The sequence below is a fragment of the Apiotrichum porosum genome, assembly GCF_003942205.1.
Source record: "Apiotrichum porosum strain DSM 27194 chromosome Unknown scaffold_3, whole genome shotgun sequence".
NCBI classification, from domain to species: Eukaryota; Fungi; Basidiomycota; class Tremellomycetes; order Trichosporonales; family Trichosporonaceae; genus Apiotrichum; species Apiotrichum porosum.
This window is the reverse complement of record NW_021167110.1, coordinates 95,320-112,156: the sequence shown is the minus strand read 5'-3', so window position 1 is coordinate 112,156 and position 16,837 is coordinate 95,320. Positions and strand designations below refer to the sequence as shown.

The following is a 16,837-nucleotide window of genomic DNA, read 5'->3' as shown; positions in this document are numbered from 1 at the left end:
GACGGGAATTCCCAGGAAGCAAAGGAGGGTTGTTGAAGGGGATGTCTTGTTGTTGTACTCCCTGTGCTGCAAGCTGCAAACTGCTCGCGACCAACGACGATAGAAAAAGCAAACAATCCCATCAGTTGCCCATATCCCGTGCCTGGCCATACCCTCTGCTGGTCGAGGGGGAGTGGTGGTCGGGGGTGGTGGTGTTGGTGAATTGGTGTGGTGTCGCGCGTCACGTCCTGCCAAAACTGCCTCGGTTCCCCCCAGTCGCGCCAGTCGTCTGCATTCCTGTGTCAAACGGCGCGCGACGCGTCTCTACAAGATCCATGGATCCCATGGATCCATGGCCCGCTTTATCGCCTTTAACAGCACATCCCACTCCTCATCAACAATACAAAAGGGGTAGAGAGAGACACATACAGGACACAAACAGGGGTCTTCGCCTTTCTCCTGGCCCATGGCGCCGGGGTGTGGAGGCGCTTGCTGGCCAGTCTCTGATCGAGAGAGAAGCGAAGCGGAGACGAGAGCAAAGCGGAGAGAGAGGGGGGCCAAGCTACGCAGCAAGGAGGAATTTGAGCCAGTTGTTGTCCTGGAGCGAGAAAAGGCAAAGGGGGTGGCAGAGAAAGACAGCGGTACAGCGAGAGCGAGAGCGACAGAGACAGAGACAGAGACAGACCCCCCCAACGCGATCGCAAGTGTGCGTGCGTGCAGGAGAAAGGTGGGGTTGTTCAATAGACTGTCAATAGACTTTGTTTTCAATAGATGGATGCATGCAACCTTGGCCCCTTTCCTCGTCCTTGCCTTGCTTTGCTCTTCCGACAGTCACCCGCACGCCCGCGGCTTTGTTCAGTCCCCCTCTCTCTCTCTCTCTCGCTCCCCCCACCATCCACAGACTGCTCTGTGTTGTGCCCCCCTTCCCCGTCATCCCCACCACCCACCCACCATCAAAGTAGCATCCGGCGCGGCATCACCCGCCCACCACCACCACCACCCACCCACCGTCACCCGCTGAGCGGAAGCTACCTCGCACCCAGCGACGCCACCGCCGCACCACAACCTCCCCCCTCCCCCCTCCCTCCTCCCTCCTCCCTCCCCTCCTCTCACACGCCAACGGCATTACGCACCCCCTCTCTTTGGCGCCTCCTTATTCAATCTCAATCCACCCCCCCCATCTCAATATAATCCTACATCATATCCCATCATCCCACCATCCCCCTCACGACCACCACCCCCACCACAACCACCACGACGCGACACACACTCCATCCTTTCTTGCCACCACCGTCCCCCCTCCTCACCTCCACATTTTAGGCATCGGCGTCAACACCGCGTTCGTCGCCGCGTTCGCCGCGCCCACCGCCATTCACCATGTCCGCAGGCGGTGGCACGCTCGCCTCCCCACCCCCGGTGACCACAACACAGTCATCGAGGCGTAGCAAACCGCCCACCGAGAACTGGGACGACGACTTTGAGTTCTCCTTTCCAAGGGCGACCAAGGCCGCAGCCGGGGGATCATCGTCCAGTTCATCTGCCGCGCGAGCGTCAGTGTCAACACCAAAACGCGATGTCGGCGGCCTCCTCGGCGAGGGGTCACGAGGGAACGCTGCCTACATGCAGCAAGACTCTCCAGACAGCTTTGATGAAGACTGGGATGATCCACTACCGGGACCACCTCCGCCGCCGCTGCAGCAGCCGCCGCGCTCACCCTCGGGCTTGACCGCGACCAAGCCGCAGCGATCGCCAGTACAGACCCTCTTGCAACCGCCTCGCAGTTCCCAATCTCACTCGCCCACCCTCCCATCCCCAACCTCGGCAAAGCCCAGCCCCTTGCTGAACCACTCCTACCCTGCCACTGCTCCCCCCGCGGCTCTCGACCACGCGTCAACACTGTCATTGCAGACAGTCCGGCAAGGTGACACCACCCCATCAGGCTTGAGCACACCCAGGGGACAGCTGTCCAAACGATCCTCCTCTTCGTTTACACCAGCGCGACAAGAGTCCCCCCTCTTCGGCCACTCGGCATCCCCAGCACACCGCAGCAGCCCAAACCTCGCCAACCCGAACCGAGGCGGCACACTGCAGTCGCTCCAACAGCCGCGTCATCAGACGTCGACAAGCAGCTTGAGACGCGTCCCCGTGCCGCCAATACCGCCTGGCCTCGACCATTCCCGCACCCCCAGCCCGACAAAACACAGGTCTCAGACAAAGTCACCGTTTCAGCCGGCTCCTGGCCCCGCGTTGACGTCGGTCCAGACCATCACCGCGTCCCCGTCGACAGAGAACCTCCGTGAGAAGAAGCCAAAGTTCTGGAAGCGCTTCTCGGCTGGACCATCCACGCCGTCTCCGCAAAGGGACAAGGACGATGCCCGCCGGCGACGAAGTTCGTCTGTTGGCAACCTCGCGCCTCCCAACTCTGTCGAGCCACCTGTACCGCCTTTGCCCGCCAACCTGCGGTCACCGAGCGCGGCCTCGGGCTGGTCGTCGACCTCCATCATGTCGTCTGCGAGCTCGACAAGGTCAGGCAAGGGCAGGCGTTTCTCCCTGATGATGCGTCGCTCGTCGAGCAACATCTCGGCGTTGGCAGATACGCCTACCAAGCCGCCGCCCATGCCGCACCCGTACGCGCTGCGAGGCCCCAGCACGAGTTCTGTTAACATGGCAAACGCAACGTCCTCGTCCACAGTCAACCTGTCATCGCCTCAGTCGGCTGTCCGGACATCGTCATCACCCATCGTCAACCGGTCGCCCCAGGTGGCCGGGTCCTCGACCATGCACCGCATGGCTGTTGCGGGACGGACACCGAGCCCGGCAAAACCCCGCACCGAGGCTGACGGTTCCGCGTCGTCGTCAAGACCCCGAACCTTTTCGCCAGGCTTCCACTTACCCTCGCCGTCTCCCGGGTCGCCTTACAACAGGATCACACCAACGCCCAGCGAATGCGACGCTGATGCGGACGAGAATGACACCTCACGACGGAGACGAAGGGTGCGACCTGCCTCAGCCATGCCCATCCCTCGCAAGACGGCGGCGTCGCTGGCGTCGGCCGGCTATGACCATGTCAACTCGAGCAGCCCTACACTGTCCATGGGGTCGCTGGCGTCAACACAGCAGTCGTCGCCGTCCCAACCGCGCAACGTCCACATGCCGACGCTCGCGGCGCTTTCGTCGGCCTCGGCAGCAAACCAGCAGCACCAGAGTCCCTCGGGAGGACCGCACTCGCGCATGTCGTCTGCAAACATGCCCGACTCGGCGTCGCTGGCGAGCGGGTTCCCGGCCGGCACGTCGCCGTCCAACACGTCCGTGTCCATGTCCTTTGGCAGCTCGGCCCAGCACCACCAGACCAACGGACAATCGTCGGCCCACCAGTCGACCCTCAAGCGCATCACGAGCTTTTCAAAGAAGCACTCGCGCAGGCTGTCGGGTGGCTGGATGTTTGGCACCCAGTCGTCGACGAGCTCCAACGAGTCGGGATCAAGAGACTCCCGCCCCCCGCTCCAGTTGCTGGAGACTGTGACAGGCTCGCCATCCAAGCCGTCCACGGTCGGCAAGGCTGCTGCTGCGTCGTTGTCAGCAGCTGCGGGCGCGGGCGCGGGCACGGGCACGGGCTCTGACAAGGCGCCGTTCCCGCACGAAGGGGCGGTCGACCTGTCGTCCCCGCGGTCGAGCCGGAACGGCGATGCCGTGCATCCGCTGGAGGCGCAGACGGACTGGGAAGACACGGCCAAGATGCGCGCCATCAAGCGCGAGCGCCGGCGCATGTCGTTCAACGACTTTGTCATCCCGGACCAGGTCCTGGCAAAGCAAAAGGAGTTGAAGAGGGGTATTGGGGCCGTCAAGAAGTTTGCCGGGGGTGTTGAAGGTGAGCTCGAAAGTTGTGGAAGCATTGCTGACAACCACAGCGCTCAAGCAGCTGGTCGCTGCGCACGACCGCCTGTGCGACGGGATCCTCGCCAGCGGGTCCGAGGCGGACACGCGGCTGTTTGTCCAGCTCGAGAACGAGTATGCGCAGTGGTGGGAAATGGCCACTGTGCTCATCGAGGTGGCATCGACGGGCACGCGCGAGGCCGAGTCGCCCATGAGCCAGAGTGTGCGCTCCCGCCGAATCACTCTTGCGACCGACGACGCGCGCGTCGCCAGTGAGGCCCTGCGCTCCATCTCGGGGTCCACCGCGACGTCGTTTGCGTCCACCACCAACTCGTTTGCCACGTCGGCGTCATTGTCCACCAACCCCACGCTGTCGCTCAGGCAGGCCAGCTATGCCGACTCGGACGTGTTCACGTCCCCGCCATCCGCCGCCAACAAGCCGTACCCGGCCGACTTTCGCGCAAGTACCGGCCGCGGCGACCTGTCGCAGCGCCAGCTGGACGTTCTGCGCACCATGTTGCGTACGCCCGTCGACTCGAGCGATAACGTGTTGGCCTCTGTCCAAAAGTCACACGCGTCCAAGGCCGGCCGTGGGTCGCGCGCCAGCATGCCTGTCCCGCCAACGATGGAACGGCCCATCATCCCCGCTGCGCCATCGACTATGCGCGCGTCGCAGAGTCCGTTGGCATTCAGCACGCCGGCGGGCCCACCGCCGGTGCCCACGACCGACTCGCCCGACGTGTCCACATATGTGATGCCGTCGCCGTCGTACCCATCGCCCAACACCGCAGCCGCACTCGCCCAGCCAAGGCACAAGTCTGGTATCGGGCTCGCGGGTCTGCGCGACTTTCTCCGCTCGCTCAAGAACGGCAGGGACAAGAACGAGAAACCGGCTCTAGCCCACACCGCCGCCCACCCCCCCGCGAACAAACTGCGCAAGCGGCCGGCGCCGATCAACACTGTCGCTGCTGAAAAGTATGGCCAGTCGCCGCCCGCGTCGCCCATTCCGCCGTCGGCAGTGGACGCGGTGCTCGTGCAGACCCAGAGGGGAAACATCCCCCCGCACACACACACCAACCCGGATGATTCGCGCTCGCCCATCAAGGTGGACGCCAAGAAACGTCGTCCGTCCATCAAGAACATTTTCCGCCCCACCTCGGGTAACTGGCACGACCTCGTGCGCGCGACCCCACCGCCGTCGCCGCTGGCGACGACCACGTCCCAGATGAGTGCCGCCGCCGACGACAACGACAACGACGACGACCTGGCGATACCCCCCGTCCCGCCCACGCCGCCGCGCAACAGCTTGTCGCGCCCGCCCTCCTTGCCAGCACTGGCGCGGCTGAAAATGTCCAAGACGGCAGGGTACGCGTCGCTCGGCGTCGAGTCGCCCTCTGGATCACCCACGCGGCCCGCCGCGCGGCGCGGCACCGTCGGCGCGTCCGAGTCGCCCTCCATGTCCCCCGTGCCGGGCACGCCCGGGTCGCTGGACGGCGGGGACGCGAACGCGACGCTGCGCCTGAAATCGCGCGTCAAGGGCCTGGGGCTGGGCCACCCGTCTGAAAACTCGCCCAGCCGCGCCTCGTCGTCGCCGGCACGCACGACGCACGCGCCGGCAGCAGCCACAGGCGGCGCGGGTAGCGGGGACCTGCTCGTGCCCCTCGCCGAGGCGCAGACGCCGCGCTCGCGGTCCGAGGGCGGCGCGCTGGATGACGGGACGACGGGCCCGATCATTGCGCTCACGCCGGAAAACCTCCCGGTCCTCCTCGACTATGTCAAGCAGTGCGAGCGGCGGCTGGCCGAGTGGCGCTCCAAGGCCGGGATCGGGCTCGAGGACCAGACGGCGTTTGTGCATCGGGCCGCGGGGGGCGTGGGCGTGGGCGTGAATGGGGACGCGGGCGGGGGTGGGGTTACGCGTGGTGGAGTGTTCTGAGCGTGGAGCGACGGTGACGGAAGAGGAAGGGGCAGAGGAAGAGGAAGGGGCAGAGGAAGAGGAAGAGGAAGAGGAAGAGGAGACGGACTGGCGATATCCGATATCCAACCACACCATAGCATTTGCACGTTTGGCTAGCCTGTATCATGTATGCACATTTGCGCGCTGCTGTGCGCGAGATAGGAACAAGGTCATGTACATGTACGGTTTTGTCTACAGAGTCTAAAGGGTGTGGTGGTGGGGGCGATGTGTTGTGGTGTGGTATGGTATGGTGTGGTGTGTGGTACAGAGTGTGTGGCGTCTATGTTGAGGCAGATGTGGAAGCACGGCTGTGACTGCTGTCTTGCAAGTTCTCGGCGTGCGTTTTGGTGCTGGACTGGGGAGTTGGTGAGGCGAGGTTGTTACTGTCCGTGGCGTGAGGGAGACGGAGGGCGAGGACACGCGTAACGGCCAGGCAAGCGAGCGAGTGTGGCTGGAGAAGAGTCAGCTTTAAACGGCAGGCAAAAAGCGCAGCTAACTCACCACTGCGATCTGCAGTTTTTTTTCTTTCAAGAGCGAGAAGACGGTCTCGGGCGTGACAAGGAGACTGTAGGACAAGACGCAAGTCTAGGGCCAGAAGCAAAAGTTGGGTTCGCTAGGACGGAGAGTGGCAATGTAGGGGCACGCCGCTCCCGTCCTCCCTCATGCCTCATCGCCAGAAGCCTCCTCCTCTCCACCCTCCTCACCACCACCAGCGGCCAGCCCGCTGCCGACCCCCATCAGCTTGGCCTTGAGGGCACACCTCTCCCTGGTGTATTTTGTCTTTTCGCGGTCCAGCGCCGGCTTGACTTGCACGGCAATGGTGTCCATGTGGCCGAGCGCCTTGAGCGTCTTGAACAAGTACAACCGGCGGTTGTTGAGCGAAAAGTAGAAGGGCGCCGGGTCGACCTTGTCCGCTCCACCTCCTCCCCCACCTTTACCCTTTCCACCACCACCTTTACCGCCCTTCTTGCCGCCGCCGCCCTTCTTGCCCCCCTTGCCGCCTCTACCCCCACGCTCGCGCTCCTCCCACTCGTCCCCGCTGCCGTCGTCCGCCGCCTCGGCCTTGGGCACCTCAAAGTTCTCAATGACGGTGATGTAGGGAATGTCCGTGATCTTGGTCGTGCCGGCCAAGACCTCGTCGAGCGTCTCCTGGATGCGCTTGTTGCAGCCCGTGAACACGGGCCGGACGCGCGAGTGCGTAAAGTAGATCGTGTCCGGGTCCATCTGTCGCAGGGTGCGGCCGCTGGCCGTCTTGCGCGCCGGAGCGGAGGCGTCGGACGCGTCGGTGTCGGCGGGTCTGTCCTTGCCCATCGTAGCTGGTGGTGTGAGGGATGTGGAGAGTAGAAGGAGGGAGAGAGCTCGAGAGAGATGGACGTGCTATATCTCGTCAACAACGGAAATTCTGCTTCCGTTGAGCGATCGGCGTTGAGCCTGCCAAAACACACGTTAACCTGACGGAGAATCGAAGGCCGGTCACCAGACAAACTCGTCAAACACGCAAAACAGTACTAACGACACGGACGCGACCGGGGTCCTCAGGCCCGCCGTGACGATCCCCACCTCCACGCAACAGCAACCAACAGCTCAACCTCCATCCTCACTTTCATACCCATCTGACCCGCCTTCCAACTGCCTGCTCGAGATGTCCGAGTCGCACGTCGGCCATCACAGGCGGGCAACAACCACGGCAGAATCGTTCATCGGTGAGCTCCGTCTTCTTCGTGGTGTCTGTAGTCGCGCTGCCAGCTCATCGGCGCGTCCTGCAACACCAATAACATGACATTCCCAAACTGACAACTCTCGTCGCAGACCACAAGCCGTTCCTCTCGGATCGCTTTGCCGTGAACGACTATGCCAACGCCGTGCTTCAGGGTCGAGCATACCGCCCCGATGAAGAGGACGGCGGTGCCGAATCGTCAAGCCGGCAAAAGGAGAAGGGCGACCTGAGCGTCGAGGTTGCGCGTCTCAACTATGGCATCGTAAGCTGACATGTGTAGCAAAATAGCTGACAAAGACAGGAAGACGTGACTCGCCAGCTGCGCAGCGAGATTACCCAGTCGTACCCGCTCCTCCTGTCCCACCTCACCACCTCGCTGGCGCTCAGCTCGCACCTTGCGCCCATCCGCAGCTCGCTCACCTCGCTCTCGTCGTCGATAGACAGGCTGCACACCAAGATCCACGCACCGCACGCCCAGCTCGCGCTCCTGGTCCGCCGCCTCGCGCTGCTGGCGCTGGCATCAGACCTGTCGCGCCGCGCTGCGCGGTTCGTGCTCGTCGCTCGGCGCCTGGAAACGCAGATGGAGCGCGTGCGCGACGGCGCAGCTGGGGAGGGCGGCAGTATCGGCGATGGCGAAAAGGAGCGCGAGCTGGCGAAAGCGGCACTGAGCGTGGCCGAGCTGGACACATTGTTGGCGACACCCGGCGAGGACGACCTCGAGGGCAGTGCCGCCAATGGGGGGGAGGAAGAGGAAAACTCGACGCGGCCGCTGCCCCTCCAGTCCCTCGACTTTGTCCGCGCCGTGGTCCCCATTGTGGACAAGGCGCGCGACTCTATCATCACGGAAATGGAGGCCATGGTCGTCTCGGGCCTCGGAAGCCTCAACCAGCCCCTCCTCTCCTCGTCGCTCCAGACAGCACACAACCTCGGTCTCCTGCCGGACCTCGTGTCCAACCTCGTCGCGGACCTGAACGACGCCGTCACCCTGCGCGTGCAGCGCGCGTTCGACTCGGCGGCCATTGGTCGCGAAGTCGCGGGAAAGGACACGTCCCATGCCGTCAAGTTTACAACCCGCTCGCGCACCCAGACCGAGCCGTCCAGCGCCAACTTGTCGCAGTGGATCGCCGTTCTGTGGGCCCGCCTCGAACGCGTCGTCGAGGACGTGGCCAACTGCTGCATCAAGGTGTACACGCTCGAAAAGGTGCTCAAGGCCAAGCGCGACGCCGTCACCCAGGTCGAGTTTCTGGAAGAAGTCATGCGGACGCTTGACGAAAAGCCTAGCTTTACATTCTGGACAACGCTGGCAAAGGCGTTTGAGGCACAGACCAAGGAGGCTGCCAAGACGAGCGGGTGGCTCCAGCAGGCTCTCTCCACAGGCTACCCTCGTCTCTTGCGTCTGTTCCACGATTTCTTCGCCAAGATTGCAGTCCACACCGACACCGTCTACACACAGGAGCACCAGAGCCCCGAGGCCGTGCTTGTGCTGCGCTCGGTGTCGACGTTTGAAACCCTCTACCTCACCCGCTCGACCGCTCGTATGTCCGACGCCGTCACCTCTGCCATGAGCCTGTACATGGCCGCACGACAGACCGCTCCCGGCGCAGGCGAGGGTGTCAACATCGCCCGTACCATCACCAACGAGCTTGACTCGGCACGCTTCGACCCTCTCTTGGTCCGAACAGTGGCGCGCAATGCCGTAAAGGTGCTCAACACGCTCAGGACCAAAGTCGACGCCGCGCTCGTGCGCGATTTCACAGCCACCTCGCTCATCGGGCCGCAGGCGACCCCGGCAGAGGTCATCAATGCCCAGCTAGTCTCGTGCCTGTACCACTGTGCGCTCAACCTGTCCCAGGTCGAGGCACAGTTTGGATCGAAGGTATCGGCCATCCTCCACCCATCAGTGTCCGCGCTCGAGGCGACGTACAAGAAGATCACCGACGCGCTCGACACGGCCATCAAACGTGAATTCTCCACCATCCTCGCACGCATCCACCGCGTCGACTTTAGCAAGCCCGTCGACCCCATGGCAATGGGCAGCGGCGGCAGCCCGTACATGCAGGACCTGGCGGACAAGCTTGTGTTTTTGAGGCAGGAAATCCTCGGCCGTCTATCCCTGGGCGAGTTTATGCGCCAGTGGGTGCTGCGCCTGTCCAAGTTCCTCATCCACACGTTCCTGTTGCACGCCTCCATCGCGCGACCCATGGGCGAGAGCGGCCGCCTAAAGCTCACGGGCAACATGACCGAGTTTGAAATGTCCCTCCAAAACTTCCTCAACACTGGCCGCGTCCAGGGCTCCAAGCAGAGCCTCAAGGTGTCGCAGATCGGCGACGAGTACCTGGCCCTGCGTTCGTTCCGCCAGCTCCTCTTCGCCGACCGCGCAGGCATCGTCAACCCCGTGGAGACGGTCCACCTCCCGCCCCTCGTGGTCCTCCACCACGTCATCGTCCGCTCGCCTCTGCGCCTTCCACACGAAGTACACGGGTGGAGCGAGCACGAGTACGTGCTGTGGGTGGACAAGCACACCGAGGAAGACGCGTGGGATCTGCTCGAAAAGGGCGTGGACGGACAAGTGGAGAGTGCAGGTGCCGGGAAGACAAAGACGGCAGCAGACGGAGACGAGGATGCCGAGGCGGTCGGCACCGTCAAGGAGGTGCTGGAGCATGCGCGGCATCACCACGAGCAGGACAGGGAGGCGCATTAGATGTACATGGGATGAAGCAAATTACAGATATCACCAGCCTGCATGCCGTCCGCGCCAAGACGTCCGTACAGTGTTTGACGTGTTCTCTCAGGCTCACGACTGACCGACTCTCATCTCGCCATGTGCTCGATAGCTCCGGCCGGCCGCGCCCGCACCGCACCGTCCTCTGCTGACTCCAACAACGGTCACATAATCACAGGACCTGCGAGTCGTTGCTGTCATTGTTACTCGAACGTTTCGTGTCCCCCGCGCCAACATGGCGCGAGGAGCCCGCCGCGGCCAGTGGACTTAAAAGGTGTGGGTGGCCACCCCTTCGGGCCTCACCCCCCCTCACTGGCCCATTAACCACTCCATCCCCATGTTTGCCGACTTCCCTGCCCCTGTCCTGTCTTCCTGTGACGGCGACGTATATGGCGAAAACCGTGGCTGTGAGTTTCTGTTCCCAAGTGCAAAGGGCTGACACCAACAGACGCCTGTATTCCACGGTGGTCAGATGTGTGGGACTGCTACGTCTGCCACTACTGCCTGGAAGAGATGGAGATTGAAGAGTATGAGTAGGAGTTTGTACGGCCAGCAGACCTGTACAATAAGGTGGACGAGGTCGAAAAGATGTATGTGTGTGTGCCTGTGTGTTGTTTCGCGTCAACGGTGCAAGTGCAAGTGGCGCGAAGGGCGGTGATGCGAGTGGGTGGGAAAGGTGGTGCCCATTCCCGCGAAACGAAGTGGTGTACAACTGACTCACGGACTGTTTTAATCTTTACCCACCCACCATGTTTGCCCCGTACACTGCACCTGTTTTCAACGCTACTTGTGACGGTGGACCGGATGGAACCAACGTCAATGGTAAGGCGAGCGTCTCTCCTCACTCCGATCTGACAAGCCCCCCCTCCCCCCAGGACAGTGCCAATATTACTATTCGGCCGTATGGGAGGGATATTTTTGCTATTTCTGCCAGGAACAGATTTCTGAGAGCGACGAGGAATGCATGTGAATGGAAAAGTGGTTGACGGAAGAGGGAACGGGGAACTTGGCGCGGTGGAGGGGTGTGAATCCGAGAACGTAGATGGCTGATGGGTCACACTTGGGGTCGGGCGAAGGCGTAGACCGGCGGTGTGTGAAATGGAGTTTGTTTCCTCTCGCTGACCCTCTTTCCGCAGCTCATGGGGTATCAACGCAGTGCGCTCGTGGGTGAGCGAAGGTGGTCAACCGTCCACTGGCCGGCCACACTGGGCAGCTTATTGACGTTTCATGATTCTCAAAGCCACCCGGCATTCCAAAAGGCACAAGGGAAGGCCAGGCAGACGAGCCAGAACATTGGCGACTTGCTGGGTCAGCGTTTGAAAGAACTGATGCGGGAGTCAGGCGCTGAGACTCCGGGCAACGTCATATGTCGAGCTCTGATAAAGTTGCCAGGGAGCAAGCACATTGGACGAAGGACTTGCGTTTATATCCCGACCTTGCGAGTGGCTTGCTGTATCGCCTGCCTTGATCGCCCTAACGGCACATTAGCATGGTGGCCATAGGTTTTTATGCCTCTCCAATCTAGGCTGGCGATTGTAGGACGATACGCTACTCGCCGATCCCAAGAGGAAGGGCATGGTATGGTGACTGACGGGATTGACCCTGACGACTATCTGGCTGCGAAGTCAAACGTCACTCTTGAGGGATATGTGCCAGATACACTTCCGCCGTTCATATCTTCATCTCAGTTGACTGCTAGTAGGCGGTGGGTAGTAGAGAGTGTAGCGTTCTGGGGTGTTGTCTTCGCACATCGCGATAGACGTCTCCTCGCAGACCTGCGTCTGTACACACCACCCGAGAAAGCCTGTGTTGATTTGGCCGTTGCGGCATTTGCAACCAGTTCAGAAATCATCCCGGTGCTGTATCACGTCAGTAAATCGATCATTCTGATGCGGAAGCGATGGAATCGACGGAACGCGCATAACAGAAGTCGAAACAGTGGAAGACCGATCCTGGAATCCTGGAAGACCGATTTACCATCCGAAGCCAGGGTTAATCACATCATTTCAGTGGCTTATTCGCACCTACTCCAGGCACTCTTCTACTTCTACCGCAGCGTCTGCTTTGAGAATGGCAACGGCAACAACAACCATGTAGAACGACCGAGGAATGTTGTGCATGTCGCCATCGTTGCTCAATAACCTCGGATATTATTCGGCGGTTCTATTCCAGGAATGCACTTGAACTCGATCCATATAAGAAGGCTTGGTCGCCGATGGGTCGTCACCTGTACTCACGACTGCCTCACCCAATACTATCAGGATGTCGCTCACTCCTGTTTCGGAGCGCGATTTATATGTCGATCCGGAAGACAAGCATGCCGACATCGTGTCCGTAGACAAGCATGTCGACCAACATGAAGAGCGGAACTTGTTCACCTATCAACAAGGCAAACAGCTGCTGCGACGAGCGGATTGGCATATTTTGCCCATCTTGATCCTGCTGTATCTGTCCAAGAACATGGACGGGAATCTTGTCTCGGTATGTTCTGCGTCTATCCCGTCTTTCAAGAACCTTCAGGCCAGCGCTAACATATCTTGGCATGCAGTACGTCAAAACGATCAACACGACGTCCGAATCGAATATCCTTGCAGCACTCAATATCACCTCCAACCAATATGCCTACGCGGCAACTTGTTTCTCGGTCACTTTTGTGCTATTTGAAGTGCCCAGCAACTTCCTGATCAAGTGGTCTACTCCCCGTGTAAGCTTCTTGCAAATGTGTGGCAGGATCATGCTAACTCGTACAGTTGCATTTCTTCCGCATTGTTGTCGCTTGGTCTATCATTACAGCATGCACTGCCGCTGTTTCCAACCTTGCTGGGTTTCTTACCGCCAGAGGTGAGTTTCGAACGGGTGCCGGGCACGATCGTGGCTGACTGGCATCATAGCTTTCCTGGGTATGGCGGAAGCTGGTCTGTATCCCGGAATGTTGTGGCAATTGACATTCTGGTATCGACCCGACGAAATCGCCGTCAGAATGACTGCACTGGGCGTCTTGGGCCAATTCTCCGGTATCCTCGATTCGCTACTCACTTACGGTATCTGTGGGTTTGCTTCTGCTTCCCCAAACGCACATGACCAAGCTGACTTGTCGCAGCTTATATCGATGGGAGAGGTGGTCTGGATGGTTGGCGATGGGCATTCCTTATTGTTGGACTCATCGGTCTCTTTGAGAGTGTCCTCGTCTGGTTCTGGTATCCCGATTTCCCCGATTCGCCACCGAGTCGCCGCCAATTCCTTACTCCCGAGGAAGGTGCTTTCCTTGTCGCTCGACTCCCTCCAAACTCGGCTCGATCATCCGACAGCAATTTCGACTGGGCAGCCGTGCGGCGCGAACTCAAATCGCCGTTGTTGTGGGGATTCTCCTTCTCCCAAATGTGCACCAACAGCGCCCTCTACGGATTATCCTTTTGGCTGCCAACCATCATCACTTCATTTGGGTTGACTCAAGGTCCCAAGAGTCAATTGCTGGTTATTCCTTCAGCGGTAGTGTACATCGTCACTGCCATTCTACTCGCTTGGTTCTTGGATAACGACACGAGAGTACCGAGACCTCTACTCGCCTTCACCGGGTGTTTCGCTTTGATTGGGATTTACGTCGGCATGATCGTTTGCAAATCCAAACCAGGCTTATACGTTTTGATCATTGTGAGTGGACGTCTCAAATACCTGGCCACCTTCGTCTGTATGATCCAGAGTAAAGCTGACTCTGCTCTAGTTTGCCCAAGCAGCAGGAGCCCTAATCTTCGCACCACTCCTCCCACTCCGTGCCCAGTCACTTCGCGGTTCATCATCAGCAGCATTCGCGTTCGCCTTCCAAAACTCGTGTGGTCAAATTCCAGGTCTCTACACCGCTCAATTCTTCCAGAGTAAATACGCTCCCAGGTATGCTGTTCCATTCGGGATCTGCATTGCTTTCACGGGTGCTGTCTTCATTGCCAATGCTTGGATTTGGTATTGGCAGTACGACCTTGAAAAGGAGACCAGAAGGGTTGCGAGGGCGAGGCGAGCCGCTGGAAAGAGTGAGGGTGTGGTGGTGGTGGAAGAGGTGAAGTCAATCTGATGTTTGGGCATCACAAATAGGGATAGAGTTGAAGAGATATGTATAGAGCACATGCATCATGCTATCTCGCACGACCCATCTCGCGTTTACAGACTACTTGTAGTCGTTCTTCTCGTCTCATCCAAGGTTTTAGTGTTACCTGCCCCACCCTCCCCATCATGGCCTGTTGTCTCTCAAAGACTTTTCCATCCGTGCTTCCGACTTTCTGCAGCGCTTTGACCACTTCAGATCCTGAACGACTTCGCTAGAGAGGATCATAATATAATATAGCGATAATGGGGAAAATGAGAAAGGGTGACCGTTGAGGCAAGACCCAAACTGACTCGAGCTTGATAATCATATACAGCAACAGATGACAGGGAGAGCTCTTTGGCAGCCCGAGATATCAGGAAATAAAATGGGCTGATGACGGCTAGACCACGGTCGGGATGATGCGTAGGAAGTGTGGCTGATGGAGGAGGCAGCTCTGGGCGGTGCAGGGGTCGTGCGAATATGAGAATGTTGATTGCTGATGGCATTTTGTGTGTCAGCCGATCAGCCGCCGGCCCACTGCGACCCACGGTGTGCGAAAACGGAACAGAACTCAGAGGGTCGTCCCTATAAGCTGAGTCGCCCCATCACTCGTGAGCATTCATACCTCCCCCATACACAATGTTGACAGACTACGAGCCTCCGATCCTCTATCAGACCTGCGCCGGCAACCAGTATGGCAGCAACATGTACTGTGAGTTGCTTCGCAATCCGGGACTGACCCACAAGGGGAGTGCGTGCCGGTGTTCGTCGTCGAGAGGATGTGTTACATATGCCGCTACTGTGGGGAGGAGGTGTGGGACACCGAGAGCGAAGAGGAGTGATGTGTTCTGTTCCGGAAACCACAGGCGGTTTCGCGCAACGCCGGTCTGAGCGGAAAATTCCAGAAAAATCGGGGTTAATTATAGGCCGTTGATGGTGGTGGCGCATGTGACAGCATACATACACCTATCTCGCCGCCGTTAGGGCTGTTCGCCCAGATTCCTCTGACGTTCTGCTGCTTTTGCTACCTCGAGTTCATCCCAGGAGTTCGCGCGTGTGACCCGCCCCGCCCAAGGCCCTACGTGCAGAAGTACCATGTCCAGGTATAAAAAAAGCTTTCGCACGACCTGGCGTACGTTTCACACTCGGATGGACTTGCAGCTCCCAATTGTGCCATCGGGCATGCGCCAGGTAAGTGTGTAGGCAATTCGACTCAAATTCATTCCCTTTCCTTCTGAGCATGGTTGACACTCCCACGTATTTCAACCCGGAACAGGAGCTGGCCAGGATGGGGAACTGTACCACTCGGTCGTGGGACAATGTGCTCCACGGTTTGTCTGAGCAGAAGAACAGGTCACAACAAACCCAGATAACCCTTGACGGTGCGGAACGTGTTGCGCCTTCCCGGATTGCATGCATAAAGCGGTTCATTCCCATCTGGCTCTGTTTTGTACATCACACAACCCTGATACATACATATCGTCATGTTCGTCCAGGAGAAATCACCCGTCAATTCGGTGATGTGCTATGGAGACAACCACGGCGTCAATGCCGGAGGTGAGTGTTGATAATTCAAAGGCTTATAACTCCGCTGACCATCACATGTTTCGTTAATGCTTTTCGCCCCTTCTCCGTTATTCCAATTATCAGAAGACCATCTCTTCGAGTGGAACGTTTGGCACAAAGAGTACATCTGCGTGTATTGTGGAGGGGCAGATGAGTCGTCGTACTCGGAATCTGGAGACTCGGAGGAGGAATAGAGGGTGAAGGGTTAACTAGAAATGAACGCATTCACCACACACCGCAGTGACAGTCGCTTCCATGCGCATGAGAAATGATGCCGTTCCGTTCTCACTCCTCTCAGCCGCGAGCTCGCTGTTCCACGCACCCCAGGCCTCCTTATCTCGCACCTGCACCCTCCATACCGTTTTTACCCGTGATTGAGCAACCCTTTAAACTGTGGACGGTACCGAAGACTGTGACCACCTCTTCCTTAGCTCAGCCTCCTGCGTAGCATGAGTTATAATGACACGGATGGGGATTATGATCCATGTTCGGGAGACGATTCGGGACAGAACGTTGGAGGTATGAGTGTGGTCCCCATTGAGCCCACGCTGACTGTAGACGACTGCGAAGGCCGATACGACCCAACCACGAATGAGGTGGAGTGTATCTACTGCGGCGACAACATGTAGAACTTTCAACATCCGCCATTTATCACGTATTCCAACCATAGCATCACCATGAGCAGCAGCGACGACAGCAGCGAGGATCTTTGCCCTGGGGATGAAGAAGGCAACAACACTGGTCGTAAGGACAGCCTCGTCGTCAGATGAAGCTGACAACCCTCGACAGTCAAGCACGACTGGCAGTTCAACTACACAACGGGTGGCTGGTGGTGCAGATACTGCGCTGATGGCATGAGTGATGACTGAAGGCAAGGGTGGGAGTGGGAGGTGCGGCAGAATGAGAGACAGGGGAACATGCCAAAAACGGAACCAAAAAGGCTGAAAA

General features: G+C 59.3%; 5 protein-coding genes across 5 annotated transcripts; 4 read left to right on the top strand and 1 right to left on the bottom strand.

Annotated features, from left to right (window-relative positions):
• Positions 1 to 1,356: 1,356 nt before the first annotated feature.
• On the top strand, positions 1,357 to 5,415 carry EHS24_005637 (uncharacterized protein; the record flags this gene model as incomplete). Its single annotated transcript, XM_028621130.1, has 3 exons — positions 1,357 to 3,847; positions 3,888 to 4,976; positions 5,390 to 5,415. 3 exons carry the CDS (start codon positions 1,357 to 1,359, stop codon positions 5,413 to 5,415), a joined length of 3,606 nt encoding a protein of 1,201 aa, XP_028477582.1.
• Positions 5,416 to 6,466: 1,051 nt separating this feature from the next.
• On the bottom strand, positions 6,467 to 7,117 carry EHS24_005636 (uncharacterized protein; the record flags this gene model as incomplete). Its single annotated transcript, XM_028621129.1, has 1 exon — positions 6,467 to 7,117. One exon carries the CDS (start codon positions 7,115 to 7,117, stop codon positions 6,467 to 6,469), a length of 651 nt encoding a protein of 216 aa, XP_028477581.1.
• Positions 7,118 to 7,448: 331 nt separating this feature from the next.
• On the top strand, positions 7,449 to 10,224 carry EHS24_005635 (uncharacterized protein; the record flags this gene model as incomplete). The annotated part of the gene is made up of 3 exons (XM_028621128.1): positions 7,449 to 7,509; positions 7,616 to 7,785; positions 7,825 to 10,224. The coding sequence occupies 3 exons, from the start codon at positions 7,449 to 7,451 to the stop codon at positions 10,222 to 10,224; spliced, it is 2,631 nt and encodes an 876-aa protein (XP_028477580.1).
• A 358-nt stretch (positions 10,225 to 10,582) lies between these two features.
• On the top strand, positions 10,583 to 10,782 carry EHS24_005634 (uncharacterized protein; the record flags this gene model as incomplete). The annotated part of the gene is made up of 2 exons (XM_028621127.1): positions 10,583 to 10,652; positions 10,694 to 10,782. The coding sequence occupies 2 exons, from the start codon at positions 10,583 to 10,585 to the stop codon at positions 10,780 to 10,782; spliced, it is 159 nt and encodes a 52-aa protein (XP_028477579.1).
• Positions 10,783 to 10,994: 212 nt separating this feature from the next.
• EHS24_005633 (uncharacterized protein) lies at positions 10,995 to 14,311 on the top strand (the record flags this gene model as incomplete). Its single annotated transcript, XM_028621126.1, has 8 exons — positions 10,995 to 11,067; positions 11,785 to 12,117; positions 12,446 to 12,726; positions 12,794 to 12,949; positions 12,996 to 13,086; positions 13,137 to 13,292; positions 13,346 to 13,896; positions 13,967 to 14,311. 8 exons carry the CDS (start codon positions 10,995 to 10,997, stop codon positions 14,309 to 14,311), a joined length of 1,986 nt encoding a protein of 661 aa, XP_028477578.1.
• Positions 14,312 to 16,837: the final 2,526 nt, after the last annotated feature.